This window comes from Macaca fascicularis, chromosome 10 (assembly GCF_037993035.2).
Source record: "Macaca fascicularis isolate 582-1 chromosome 10, T2T-MFA8v1.1".
Taxonomy (NCBI): Eukaryota; Metazoa; Chordata; class Mammalia; order Primates; family Cercopithecidae; genus Macaca; species Macaca fascicularis.
Genome location: NC_088384.1, coordinates 86,164,920 through 86,177,511, shown reverse-complemented (window position 1 = coordinate 86,177,511; position 12,592 = coordinate 86,164,920). Strand labels below are relative to the sequence as shown.

The 12,592-nt window shown below is 41.9% G+C and overlaps 1 protein-coding gene across 1 annotated transcript in view; it reads left to right on the top strand.

Moving 5' to 3' along the window:
• Nucleotides 1-6,278: 6,278 nt before the first annotated feature.
• Nucleotides 6,279-12,592, top strand: part of RAD21L1 (RAD21 cohesin complex component like 1) — a 25,643-nt gene continuing 19,329 nt past the window's right edge. Inside the window, exons 1-4 of the mRNA XM_015457869.4 lie at nucleotides 6,279-6,539; nucleotides 7,828-7,957; nucleotides 9,493-9,586; nucleotides 12,050-12,156. Coding sequence (XP_015313355.3) covers nucleotides 6,396-6,539; nucleotides 7,828-7,957; nucleotides 9,493-9,586; nucleotides 12,050-12,156 — 475 coding nt within the window. The 5' untranslated portion in view covers nucleotides 6,279-6,395. The remainder of the gene's footprint in view (nucleotides 6,540-7,827; nucleotides 7,958-9,492; nucleotides 9,587-12,049; nucleotides 12,157-12,592) is intronic.

Here is a 12,592-nt window from a genome sequence, read left to right as displayed (position 1 = left end):
TATGCTGTAAAACGATTTATGGCCCTGTACCTTTGTGTCACAGTGCAGGATGAGTCAGTATCGTGGGCCGTAGGTGTGTTCCTGGAAGCCATTCCTAACTAAGATAGATAGCAATGACTTGACTATAGATCAAAGTGACTGTAGACCACATAAATAGATCCCTCTGAACCTGCATTAAGTGTACATGTAACTCAGCTCTGCCTCAGCCACACCCTTCAGCTACTTCATTGCCACCCACACAGTGTGACAGAGAGAGTTAAAGTGGAAAGAGACATCCATCTTCAAAGATTATGGTAAAATATCTTATTTTTGAAAACTTTACAAAAACACACGCCCATATGAAAACACTGCTATGCTTCTCCCAGGGCTTTGGAGGAGGCCTTGCAAGTGAGGGTCCTGAAACTGAAGATTCCTAATTGTTAAGGTAAATCCACCCACATGAAATGAAGCCAGAATTACAAGTAAGAGGAAGACCATGTAGGGCCCTGTAGTTATTAGGAGGAAGTTTGAGTTTTTTTCTAAGAACAACAGGAAGGCTTAAAAGGCTTTGAAAGGGAAACCCGCTGGTTGTGGTTGGAGGATTACCTAGGCGCCGAGGCAAGAGACTGAAGGCACAAACTGTTTCAGTATAATAAAGGAAATAGTTAGAATAAGAATAGTCATAATACAAATTAGACAGAGATGATCATAAACCATTACCAATCATTATTATAAACATTATTAATCATTAGCTTTTAGTATTACTCTTTGTTGCATTACTAATATAACCTAGGAATGACCGGCGGGTATAGGAACAGGTGCTGAAGGGACATTGTGAGAAGTGACCTAGAAGGCAAGAGGTGAGTCTTCTGTCACACCTGCATAAGGGCCGCTTGAGGGCTCCTTGGTCAAGCGGTAATGCCAGTGTCTGGGAAGGCACCCCTTACTTAGCAGACTGCGAAAGGGTGTCTCCTTTCCTTGGAGGAGTCAGGGAACACTCTGCTCCACCAGCTTCTTGTGGAAGGCTGGATATTATCCAGGCCTGCCCGCAGTCATCCCAAGGCCTAAACCCCTCCCTGTGGTGCTGTGCTTCAATGGTCACGCTCCTTGTCCACTTTCATGCTCCTCCCGCACTCCTGGTTCCTCTTTGAAGTTCACAGTAGATAGTGGTAGAAGAAATAGTAAAAGTCTCAAAGTCTTTGATCTTTCTTATAAGTGCAGAGAAGAAAACGCTGATGTATGCTGCCTTCTCTCTCTGCTTCCTGCTACCTAAAAGGGAAGGACCCCCTATCCTGTAATCAGGTGACTTGCTTCACCTTGTCAATCACTTAGAAGATTCACCCTTGTTACCCTGCCCGCTTGTCTTGTATGCAATAAATATCAGCGAGCTCAGCCGTTTGGGGCCACTACCGGTCTCTGCATCTTGATGGTAGTGGTCCCCCAGGCCCAACTGTTTTCTCTTTATGTCTTTGTCTTGTGTCTTTATTTATACAATCTCTTGTCTCCGCACACGGGGAGAATACCCGCTAAGTCAAGTAGGGCTGGACCCTACAGCTCTTAATAGGATTTGATCTATATTTTGAGACAGTCTCTCTGTTGTCCAGGCTGGAGTGCAGTGGCCCATACTCCGCTCACTGCAATCTCTGCTTCCCCGGTTCAAGCGATTTTCCTGCCTCAACCTCCCAAGTAGCTGGGATTACACGCATCCATCACCACTCCCGGCTAATTTTTGTATTTTTAGTGGAGACAGGGTTTCACCATGTTGGCCAGGCTGGTCTGCAACTCCTGGACAGTTGCAACTCCTGCCTTGGCCTCCCAAAGTGCTGGGATTACAGGCGTGAGCCACCACACCCGTCCACGATCTATATTTTTCAAAGACCCCTCTGGCTTCAGTGTGGAGCAGCCGTCTCCAACCTTTTTGGCACCAGGGACCAGTTCTGTGAAAGACAATTATTCCACAAGCTGGGTGGGCGCGGGGTCATGAGAGTCTCGTGAGGAACGCGCAACCTAGATCCCTCGCATGCGCAGTTCACAATAGTTTTCGCGCTCCTGTGAGAATCTAATGCCTAGGCTGATGTGACAGGAGGCGAAGCTCAGGCGGTTAGGTTCGCTCGCCCGCTGCTCACCTCCTGCTATGCGGCCCTGTTCCCACCCGGGGTTGGGAACCCCTGGTGTAGAGAATGAGCTTTAGGGAGGCGAGTGACAGGAAGGAGACCGATCAGGAGGTTGGAGCTTTTCCAGGAGAGAGGTGGCTTAGACTAGGGTGGAGTGGGTGGAGATCTTGAGAAGGGATAGATTAAAGTCATATTTGAAGGTGGAGTGATGGGCTTGCTGATGGGTTGGCATTAAAGTAGACATGAGGGTGGCACCAAGGGTGTCTCCCAGACATCCTCTTGAATGGTTGCCGTGACACCATTTCCTGAGGTCAGAAATTGGGAGCTAAACTTCAATTTGAATCCTGTCTCTACAATTCCCAACCACGTGACCCTAAACAGGTTGCTATTTTTTTCCCCAGCCCTTTCCTTATTCAAAAGAGGGAAAACCAATAACTGCCTTGTGAGATTGTTTGAAAAGTAAATGAGAAAACCCATGAAAATGCCCAGCCAGGAGCCTGAACCTTATCAATAACCTTATATTGGATGGCATTGACGCTCCAAGATTTATTAGTATTTACTATCAAACTCAAGAGAGGAAACCAGCTTTGCAGCCTGATACTCTTGCAGGATTTTTCTCAGGTTCTAGCACTTGGCTTTGGCTACTGATGATATTCCAGGCTGGAAAATATTTGCTGTTCCCAAAGGGCAGGTCAATGTGAATAATCTTTTTAATAATAATAATAATAGCTAATATTTGTAGAGCACTTATTATTGCTTGGCTCTTTACATGGTTCATTTTATTTATTTCTTACAATACCCTACGGCGCAAGTACTTTTATTATTTTCACTTTACAGATGAGAAAATCTGAGGTTCAAGGGATTACAGAATTTCTCCAGTGACCTCCAGCTAGTAAGTGGAAGAGAACAGACTGGACTGCATCATAGGGATGTTCAGAGATCAGCCAGAAGGATCACCTTTCACAACAGTACTATGGGGCCCAGGCCCGGTCCCTATCATGCCCCTGCACAGGTGTCTCGGGTCCGAGAGCCAGGACAAAGCCGGAGACTGCGCGCTAGGACCGGTGCGCCTTGCTCACTGTCTGCTTCTATCCCTCCTGCCCCGTCCACTGTCCCCACCAACTCCCCGCTCCCTCGTCCCTCTCAGTCACAGTCCGCTCCAGTCTACCGCACTGCCCTAACTCTGTCCGAGCCCCCAGCCGCCGCAGCCGCTGCGCCGTCCCTCAGCCCCGCCCCTCCCCGCCCCTCCCCGCCCCCTGCCGCCCATCCCCGCCCCCTGCCGCCCATCCCCGCCCCCTGCCGCCCGTCCCTCAGGCGCTGCCCCGCCCCGCCCCTCCATACCCCTCGACGCCCCTCCACATGTCCTGTACGTCCCTCTCCATCCCCTGCATGCCCCGCGCCTCGCCCACTGCCCCGCCCCATCCCCTGTCAGTCCCGCCCATCGCCCATTACCCCGCCCCATCCCCTGCACGCCCCGCCCTCGCCCACTGCCCCGCCCCATCCCCTGTCAGTCCCACCCGTCGCCCATTGCCCCGCCTTCTCCACGCCCCGCCCCGCGCCTGCGGCGCATTGCAGACGCCCAGCGGCGCCAAGAACTCGGCGCCCCGGACTCTAAACGCTGACTTGGCGACTCCTCGCAGCCCCCTTCTCTGGCGCGCCACACCTCAGACCAGGCTTTGAAAGTAGGGCGCAGCCTGAGAGGCCGGCCGGACCCCGAGGGCTGTAGGCGGGCTGGGAGATGGGAGCCGCCACCACCCACATCCCCACACGCACCCGGCCACGGCGCCTCACCGCCCGGTTAGCTCGCGGCGCCAAGCCCGGAGGGTCCCGCCTGAGGAAGAAAGGTCGTCGCCCGCAGCCCAGCTGGGGCTGGGAGCGCGACCCGGGGTCTCCTCGCCCGCACGCGGAAGAAAATGGGCGCTGTGGCCTCAGTTTCCCTCTGTGAGCACCCGGCCCTGCATTCTGAGGAGTCGTCTGTGGAGGAGCCTTTGGCGTCCCCCTGCCCCTGAGGGTGGCCGTCAGCTCCTCCCAGCCCAGCACTTTGCTTTCCCCTCCCTCACCCCCCGAAGGGTCTCGCCCTTTCTGGCTCACCCCTCTCTCCCCACTCTCCTCTCCTCCCACTCCCCTCTCCCAGGGTCCCCGCCTGGTCTCCTTCCGGCCCCTTCCTCCCTCCCTCCCCGCCACCGCCGCCACCCTGCCCTTCCCGGGCAGGTTCCCACGGATTGGCCCCATCCCGTTAGCTTCACTTTGCACGAAGTCAGTTCAATCTAGAGATAGAAATAGCCTCCAGGACGTGGTGGGGGGGTGAGGTGGGGGGAAGTTTGTGTGCATATTTTGTGGCGAGGGGAAAAAGGGTAGGTAATATGTGTTTGGGAAAATCAATGTCTCAGGAATAGTAAATCGCAGGATTTGGGGTTTCTGCTTTTTTTTTTTTTTTTTTTTTTTTTAAAAGAAGTCCATCACTTAAAAAGTACATTTTAGGCCGGGCGCGGTGGCTCACGCCTGTAATCCCAGCACTTTGGGAGGCCGAGGCGGGCGGATCACAAGGTCAGGAGATCGAGACCACGGTGAAACCCCGTCTCTACTAAAAAATACAAAAAATTAGCCGGGCGCGGTGGCGTGCGCCTGTAGTCCCAGCTACTCGGGAGGCTGAGGCAGGAGAATGGCGTGAACCCGGGAGGCGGAGCTTGCAGTGAGCCGAGATCGCGCCACTGCACTCCAGCCTGGGCGACAGAGCGAGACTCGGTCTCAAAAAAAATTTTTTTTTTTTTTGAGACAGAGTCTCGCTCTGTCGCCCAGGCTGGGGTGCAGTAGTGCGATCTCGGCTCGCTGCAGCCTCCGTCTCCCGGGTTCAAGCGATTCTCCTACCTCAGCCTCCCAAGTAGCTGGGATTACAATGCCCGCCACCGTGCCTGGCTACTTTTTGTATTTTTAGTAGAGACGGGATTTCACCATGTTGGCCAGGCTGGTCTCCAATTCCTGGCATCAAAGTGACCCGCCCATCTCAGCCTCCCAAAATGCTGGGATTACAGGCGTGAGCCACTGCACCAGGCCAAAAAGTACATTTTAAAAGTACCTCACACCACTGGGAGCAATTTAAAAAGATAAATAGGAATTTATTCAGAGATAGCGAAACACACAGACTAAAAAGGAAAGCAGTGGAACCAACGCAAGGCACAAGTCATATACACTAAAATTTCCAGCTGCCCCGTAGGGGAACGTGGTTTGGCGGATTGCATCACCTTTAGTTGGGGCATAATGATTGAATTCTTGCGGTACAAATGGACACTGATCGAAGTTTACCTAAGTTTTTAATTCTGTGGCCAACTTTGTGTTTGTCTTGGCTCAGTTTTCTCTTAAGTAGAAATAAGTAGAAAAGAAGCAAAAAGAAGCTTCTATTGTGGCAGTGTAAATTTACTTATATGTAAGCAATAATTTGATTCTTTCCTAGAAGTCAACCAAAGTGCTATAACATCCCTTCTCATCTTTAGCTTAGTAATAGAGCCCTACGGTGTTACCAAGAATAGTACAGTTTGTTAAAATGTGCATTAATTCCTTCTCTTTGTTTTAAGTGAAGATTTTCTTTTATCGTTCTTATTTCAAAACATTTAAATTTGATTCTTGTTTCTTCCCTTGCCTTCTAATTATTTTCCTATAGTTTCTTGTTTTCTTCATTTTTCCACTTTATGGAGTGGAAACTCCACTCCACTTTTTGGAATCCCATGATTTTAACTTCAAAAATTAAAATATTGTTGAATAAACCAGAGCATCTTGAAGAGGGCAATGAAATTCAACACCTGCATATAAATCAATAATCCAACACTTCTTAAATTCTTAAGTTTTAGAAAAGATGTGCCCTGTATTAGCTTTTCTTGGTTTTGTCTGCCTTTTCCTACTCTTGTTTCTTTCCTATTTCCATATCTTATATTTTCAGCCTTCCTCCTTTATTTATTTGACCATGTTAGTAAGAAGAGAGCTCAAATCCTTTTTTGGATAAAATAACTGAAGTGTAAGAAGAAATCATTAATCAGGATGCATTTAAGCCAGATGTAGAGGTGTAGTTCACAATTTACTACAGCTTTGTCATTAGGTTATAATTTTACATTCTAAATAAGTTTCTCTTATTTACAAGAGAATAACTTGTATTGAATAATTGGATTAGAACACAATCTGAATGTTATTTTGTAGAATTAATGAATATTTTTCTTATAAAATAGCAATAAAAAGTTTTTGTAATAAAATTTTAAATATCTTTTCGTGTTCTCTCTAGTTTGTTAAATACAAGTAAGGAATACAGGCAACATGTTCTACACACATGTGCTTATGAGTAAACGAGGGCCATTGGCCAAAATATGGCTTGCAGCTCACTGGGAGAAGAAACTCACAAAGGCCCATGTATTTGAATGTAATCTAGAGATAACCATTGAAAAAATTCTTTCACCCAAGGTATGTTACTGATTAAAATGATAGCTTGTATTTACCATGACTTTGGAGGAAGAAAGGCATTAAGATACACTTATATAATGAAATACATTTTGAAGGAAGTTTTACTTGTCAAATGGTCTTTCCTTTAATTCCTGTAGCATTTAGTGTTATAACAAACATATTGGTTTCTGTTGGTAATTAACTTTTTCATATATCTATCACAGATAGATTGGACCCTAAGGGATGAAGGCCATATTTTATTCATATTCATATTCCTTTCTTATTCACTAACAAAATACAGTAAACATAGTAGGTACTTAATAAGCATCTCTTAGAAAATAATGAACAAATGGGGAGGGTAGAAAGAAAGAGGACTGGTTATAAATCCAAAAATATGTGAAAATATGTCATAAACAGTAAAGTACTATGTTCATTATAAAACACTAAAACAGTGATTAAAATTTGCATTACAGTATTTAATATTGTTATAAGTTAAGTATTTTTCAGCTTTAGAGAAGGACAAATTGAAAGTCTATGGTGTGTTAGGCACTGGGCTAGACTTTATGCCTATAAATCTATTTAATCTTTACAACAACCCTATGAAGTTGGCTTCTTTTAGCTTCTGTGAACTGTGGTTAGCATGTCTTGAGTTGGTCAAATTTATATTTAATTATTGCTTTATCTATCACTTAATAATTATATTACTTTGGGCATCCTACTTAAAATATCTGAGTCTCAGTTTTTTCTTCTGTAAATAGAGGTTGTTGTCAAAATTAAATAAGCTAATGTATGAAAAGCTCTTAGGACAATGCCTGGCATAAAATAAGTATGTAATAAATTGTAGGGAGGCTGAGGCAGGATAATTGCTTGAACCCAGGAGGCAGAGGTTGCAGTGAGCCAAGATCGCGCCACTGCACTGCAGCCTGGGTAACAGAGCGAGACTCCATCTCCAAAATAATAACAATAATAAAAAAAAATTGTAGCCATTTTTATTAAACTGAAGTTCAGGAAGGTTAAGTGACAGCCTCAGCAACTGAACAAAGACCTGAACCCAATTCTGACTATAGAGTTTATATTCCTCTCATAATACCAATAATAGTATACTTTACTTAAATACCATATTAGATTAATTCCCTTAAATAAGAATAAAAAAATTATTTTGCAAGGTGAGGTAAAAAGTGATTTACTTTAAATAAGAATACAAAATATCTGCTTTTTTAAGAGAACCAAATCTTACGATGTAACTTTCAAAGAATAGGATTTATGAACCTAATTTTTACTCTTCTAATACTTCAAAAATTATTGAAAGGTGAAAATAGCACTTCGAACTTCAGGACACCTTCTTTTGGGAGTTGTTCGAATCTATAACAGGAAGGCAAAATATCTTTTGGCAGATTGCAGTGAAGCATTTCTTAAAATGAAGATGACATTTCGCCCAGGTATACATGTAATATTGATTTGTCTCACTCTTCTTGGTTCCCTTTTGCATTTTAATTGGGGGTGGGCTCTTTTAATATACTTCAGGGGAGTATGGTGAATGTAAACTTAGTTTTGAATGAATCTAAGTTTCCATGGTTGAGGATAAATTGTATTCATTTCCTTGCTCTTTTTGTATGCCTGCAGGAAAAGGTTATGCTTTCCAAAACTTGTAATGTTCCTGCATATTTATGTAAGACATATACTTAAAGCCACTACACTTGCATAAGAAACTCTGATATTCTGTTTTTAATGGGTCAGTTAGTTTGTCATGCCTGTTTTTGCCTTTATGAGAGAAATTAGAAATAGTATGATTGACAAAACAGAGATATCAGTAATTGTAATTGTTTTCAGAATTCTCGACTCCAAGCAGCATGCTACTTATGACATATCAAAAATTCCTAAGCATTCCAAAGTGCCAGAGATTTACATATGTCATTATAATGCCTTCAAAATTTATATAGCATCTGTTTCACTTTGAAGACATTTTTTATTTTCCACCTTGTGTTATGGCTATTTAGGTATGGATCTTGCTTCTGTCACTAGTATTCAAGCTTCTTAAAGGCAAGGTCTTTGTTGTAACTATTTTCTGAATCTCTTATAGTATCTGTCTCAGTGCCTTGCACATACCATTCCCTCAATCAACATTTGTTGAATCAGGATTGACAGATTTTTTTTAATCTTCTTCATTTAAAATATTCGTATAATCTCTAGGTGGATTTATATTCATATCAAGTATGGTTCATTTGTTCATTTTTGTTTTTACATATTCCACAAATATTTATTGATTTCATACTTTGTACCAACCACTATGGTAGGCTCTGGAATACAAAGACAAACAAACAAGATAAGTAAGATCCTTTTCAGTCAGGTGAGGAAATAAAATAATTAAAGTATTTTAAAAACTTATAATAGTAATTGTCAATTGTAATTGTGCTATAAAGGAAAATAAACAGAGTGCTACAACAGAAAATAACAGAGAAGTTCGCTTTAGTTAAAATAATTGGGAAAAGCCTTTCTGAGAGGATAGAATTCAAGCTCAGACTTAAAAAATGAGAACTACCCAGCCAAGTAAAAAGTCCCTGAGGGAATAGCATTCTAGGCAGAGGAAACTGCAAGAGCAAAGGTCTTGAGGTGGAAAAATGCTTGACTTTTTCAGGGAACAAAAAGGCTAGTATGGTCAGTATGGTGAATGTCATTAGATGATCCGTGATAGGTTTGTAGAGCTACAGAGGCTCCAATTCGAAATTTTGATTTTATTAAATGCACTGGAGAAGTCACTAAGTCATTATAAGTTTTAGAGACATCTAATCTGATTAGTTTTTTGAAATATTACTCTGTCTGCTTTATAAATAATGGACTACAGAAGGGTAGGAGTAGATGGAGGAAAACTAGTTAGAATATGCAGTAGTCCAGTAAAAGAATATGGAGTTAGTTGGGAGTTCTTTCTTTTATATAGCATTGCTGCTTATTGAGTGTGATTTTTTATTCTTTTCAGGACTGGTTGACCTTCCAAAAGAGAATTTTGAAGCATCTTACAATGCTATCACATTGCCAGAAGAATTTCATGATTTTGACACCCAAAATATGAAGTAAAATATTTTATTTATTTTCTTTCGATTTTCAATTTAATTTTCTTGATATTTTGTTTTTATATTCAAATTTCATTGAGGCAAATGGAATGTAGTTAACAACTGAACAAGTACAGATGTGATTGATAAAGACTTATATTTGGTATAAAATCCCAAAGTACAACAAAAGTGTGTCATTATATTGAATATAGTTTGCAATATTGACAGTATATTCATCTATTCATTCAGTAAATATTCACTGGGTGCCTTCCATATGCTGGAAACTGTTCTAAGCACTGAGGAGATAGCAGTGAATTAAACATAGCTGCTGGCCTCATGGATCTTAAATTTTAGTTGGGATGGATAATAAACAAACAAATAAATGTATGCCAGGAGATGATCACCATTGTGAAGAGAAATAGAAAATGAAATAAATAAACAGTAAGACAGGAAAGACTTTTCTGAAAAGGTAAGAACAGAAATCTGAAGGAGGTAAAGGAACAAATCAGTAATGTGGGGGAAGAATATTCTAGGAAGAGCAAGTAGAAAGGCCCTAAAGCAGAACACACTGGACATTTTCAAGGACCAGCAAGGAGGCAAGTGAGACTCTAGTGGAGTAAATGAGGGGCTGAGTGGTAGGAGATGAAGTCAGAGAGGTAGCAGGAGACACAGATGATATAGGGTGTGATACACTACAGTGGGACTTTTATTTTACTTAGGGAGCACGGGAAGGTTTTGAATAGACGAGTGATGGGATCTGACTTGATTTCAACATCATCTCTCTGGCTACTTACTCTAAGAGGAAAGGGAGGAATCAAAGAGCCCATGAGAAAGTTATTGTAGTAAGAAGTCCAGATAAGAGAATATAGTGTCTATGATCAGTTCTCAGTTTTCATCTCACTCAGGTGGTAGCAGTCAACTTACAGATATATCTGGAAGGCAAAGCCAGGAGAATTTGCTGATGAATTGCATATGGCTTTAAGAGAAAATGAAGGATGCTATATGATGTTTGGCATGAGAACAGAGTTAACACTTAATAAGATTAGGATAATCAGATTTAAAGGGGGAAGAGAGAAGGAAGTAAACTAGGTTTTGTATATAAGTTTTGGGATGACTGTTACACATCTGTTGTGGTCTAAATGCGTATGTTCCTCTAAAATTCATATATTGAAACCTAACCTTCAAGGTGATGGTATTAAGAGGTGGGGCTCTGAAACCACAATGACCTTTTAGGACAGCAACAACCAAAGAATTGGAAGTGATTAGGTCATCAGAGAGGTGATTAAGTCATAAGAGAAGTGATTAGATCATAAGGGCTCCACCATCATAAGTGAGATTAGTTCCCTTATAAAAGAGACCTGCAGGAGTTTTCTTGTCCCTTCCACTGTGTGAGGTCACAGCAAAAAGACACTGTCTATGAGGAACAGGCCCTCACCAGACACCAAATCTGCTGGCACCTTGATCTTGGACTTCCCATCCTCCAGGACTGTGAGCAATAAATTTCTGTTGTTTATAAGTTACCCAGTCTAAGTTATTTTATTATAGTGGCCTGAATGGACTAAGACAATATCGAAGGGAGTAGGTAAGTAGTTGACTCTCTGGGTCTGAAATTCAGGAGAGAGGTCTGATGTGGATGTATAAATTTGCAAGTTGTGAGTGTATAGATGGAACTTCAACCATGGACTCTAAGAGATCCCCAAGGTAGTGAGTATACCTTTAAAAAAAAGAGAGAGAGGGATCTGAGGACTGAGTATTTGGTCATTCCCGGTAGTTAGTCTGGGATATTAGGAACAGAAAAGGAGCAGGTAGGAAGAAAATTGAGAAATAGTGATATCTCAGAGGCCAAAAGAAGAATGTATTCCATGACGAAGGGAGTTGTCTTAGTCTCTTTGGGCTGCTATAACAAAATACCATAAACTGGTGTCTTATTAACAATAGAAATTTAGTTATCATCATTCTGGAGGCTGAGAAATCCCAGATAAACTTGCCAGCAGATTCATCGTCTGGTGATGGCCTACTTCCTGATTCATAGATGGCAACCTTCTCACCATATTCTCACATGGTAGAAAGATTGAGGCAGCTTTCTGGGGCCTCTTTTATAAAGGCACTAATCTTATTCATGGGAATCTGCCCTCATGACCTAATTACCTGCCAAAGCTCCCACCTCCTAATATCATTGCATTGGAGATTAGATTTCAATATATGCATTTGAGGTGAGGAAGACACAAACATTTAGGCCATAGCAAAAGTCAACATCTAAGTCAAATGCTGTTTGTGCAAGTAAGATAAGGGACTGAAAATTGACCATTGGATTTGGGAGCCTAGAGATTATTTATATACATGTATATATAATAAACTAGTGTTTATGAATAATACTATTAAGAAAATGAAAATTGTTCTAGTTTCTTCACTATATCAATGATATTTTTACAGTATCATTGTTTTCTGTTCTCACGTTTTTCTCAACCTTTTATTTCTCCATAGTGCTATTGATGTTTCAGAACACTTTACTCAGAACCAAAGCAGACCAGAAGAAATCACTCTTAGAGAAAATTTTGACAAGGATCTACTTTTACAAGCTGAGAGCTTTGGTGAGAATATTTGAGAACTCAAAATTACAAATTATAATCAATTATATTTGTATTTGTGTATTGAAACAATGCCAGTAGACGTAGCTATAGAATGAATCTTTTGATGCATAAATGTAATTCCCAATACATCTTTCCTTGCCTTTTCCTAGTATAGATGTCAATGCCAAGACTCAGTCTTAGGATATACTTCTATTCTCAGTGTATAACCATTTACTGAATACCTACTGATATCAGGTGCTATCAATAGACAGGGCAGTACCAAAATTTAAAGAAGCAGTTTCTTCCCTCAAGGAGATACTGGGTGTGAGAGAGACATGTAAATAAACAGTTGTGATGGTCAACATACATACAAGATTTTATATGTATGCTGCATGAAATGCCTTCAAAATATATTTCTTCTGGTATATGATAATATCAATTGTAAAATAATGCCTTT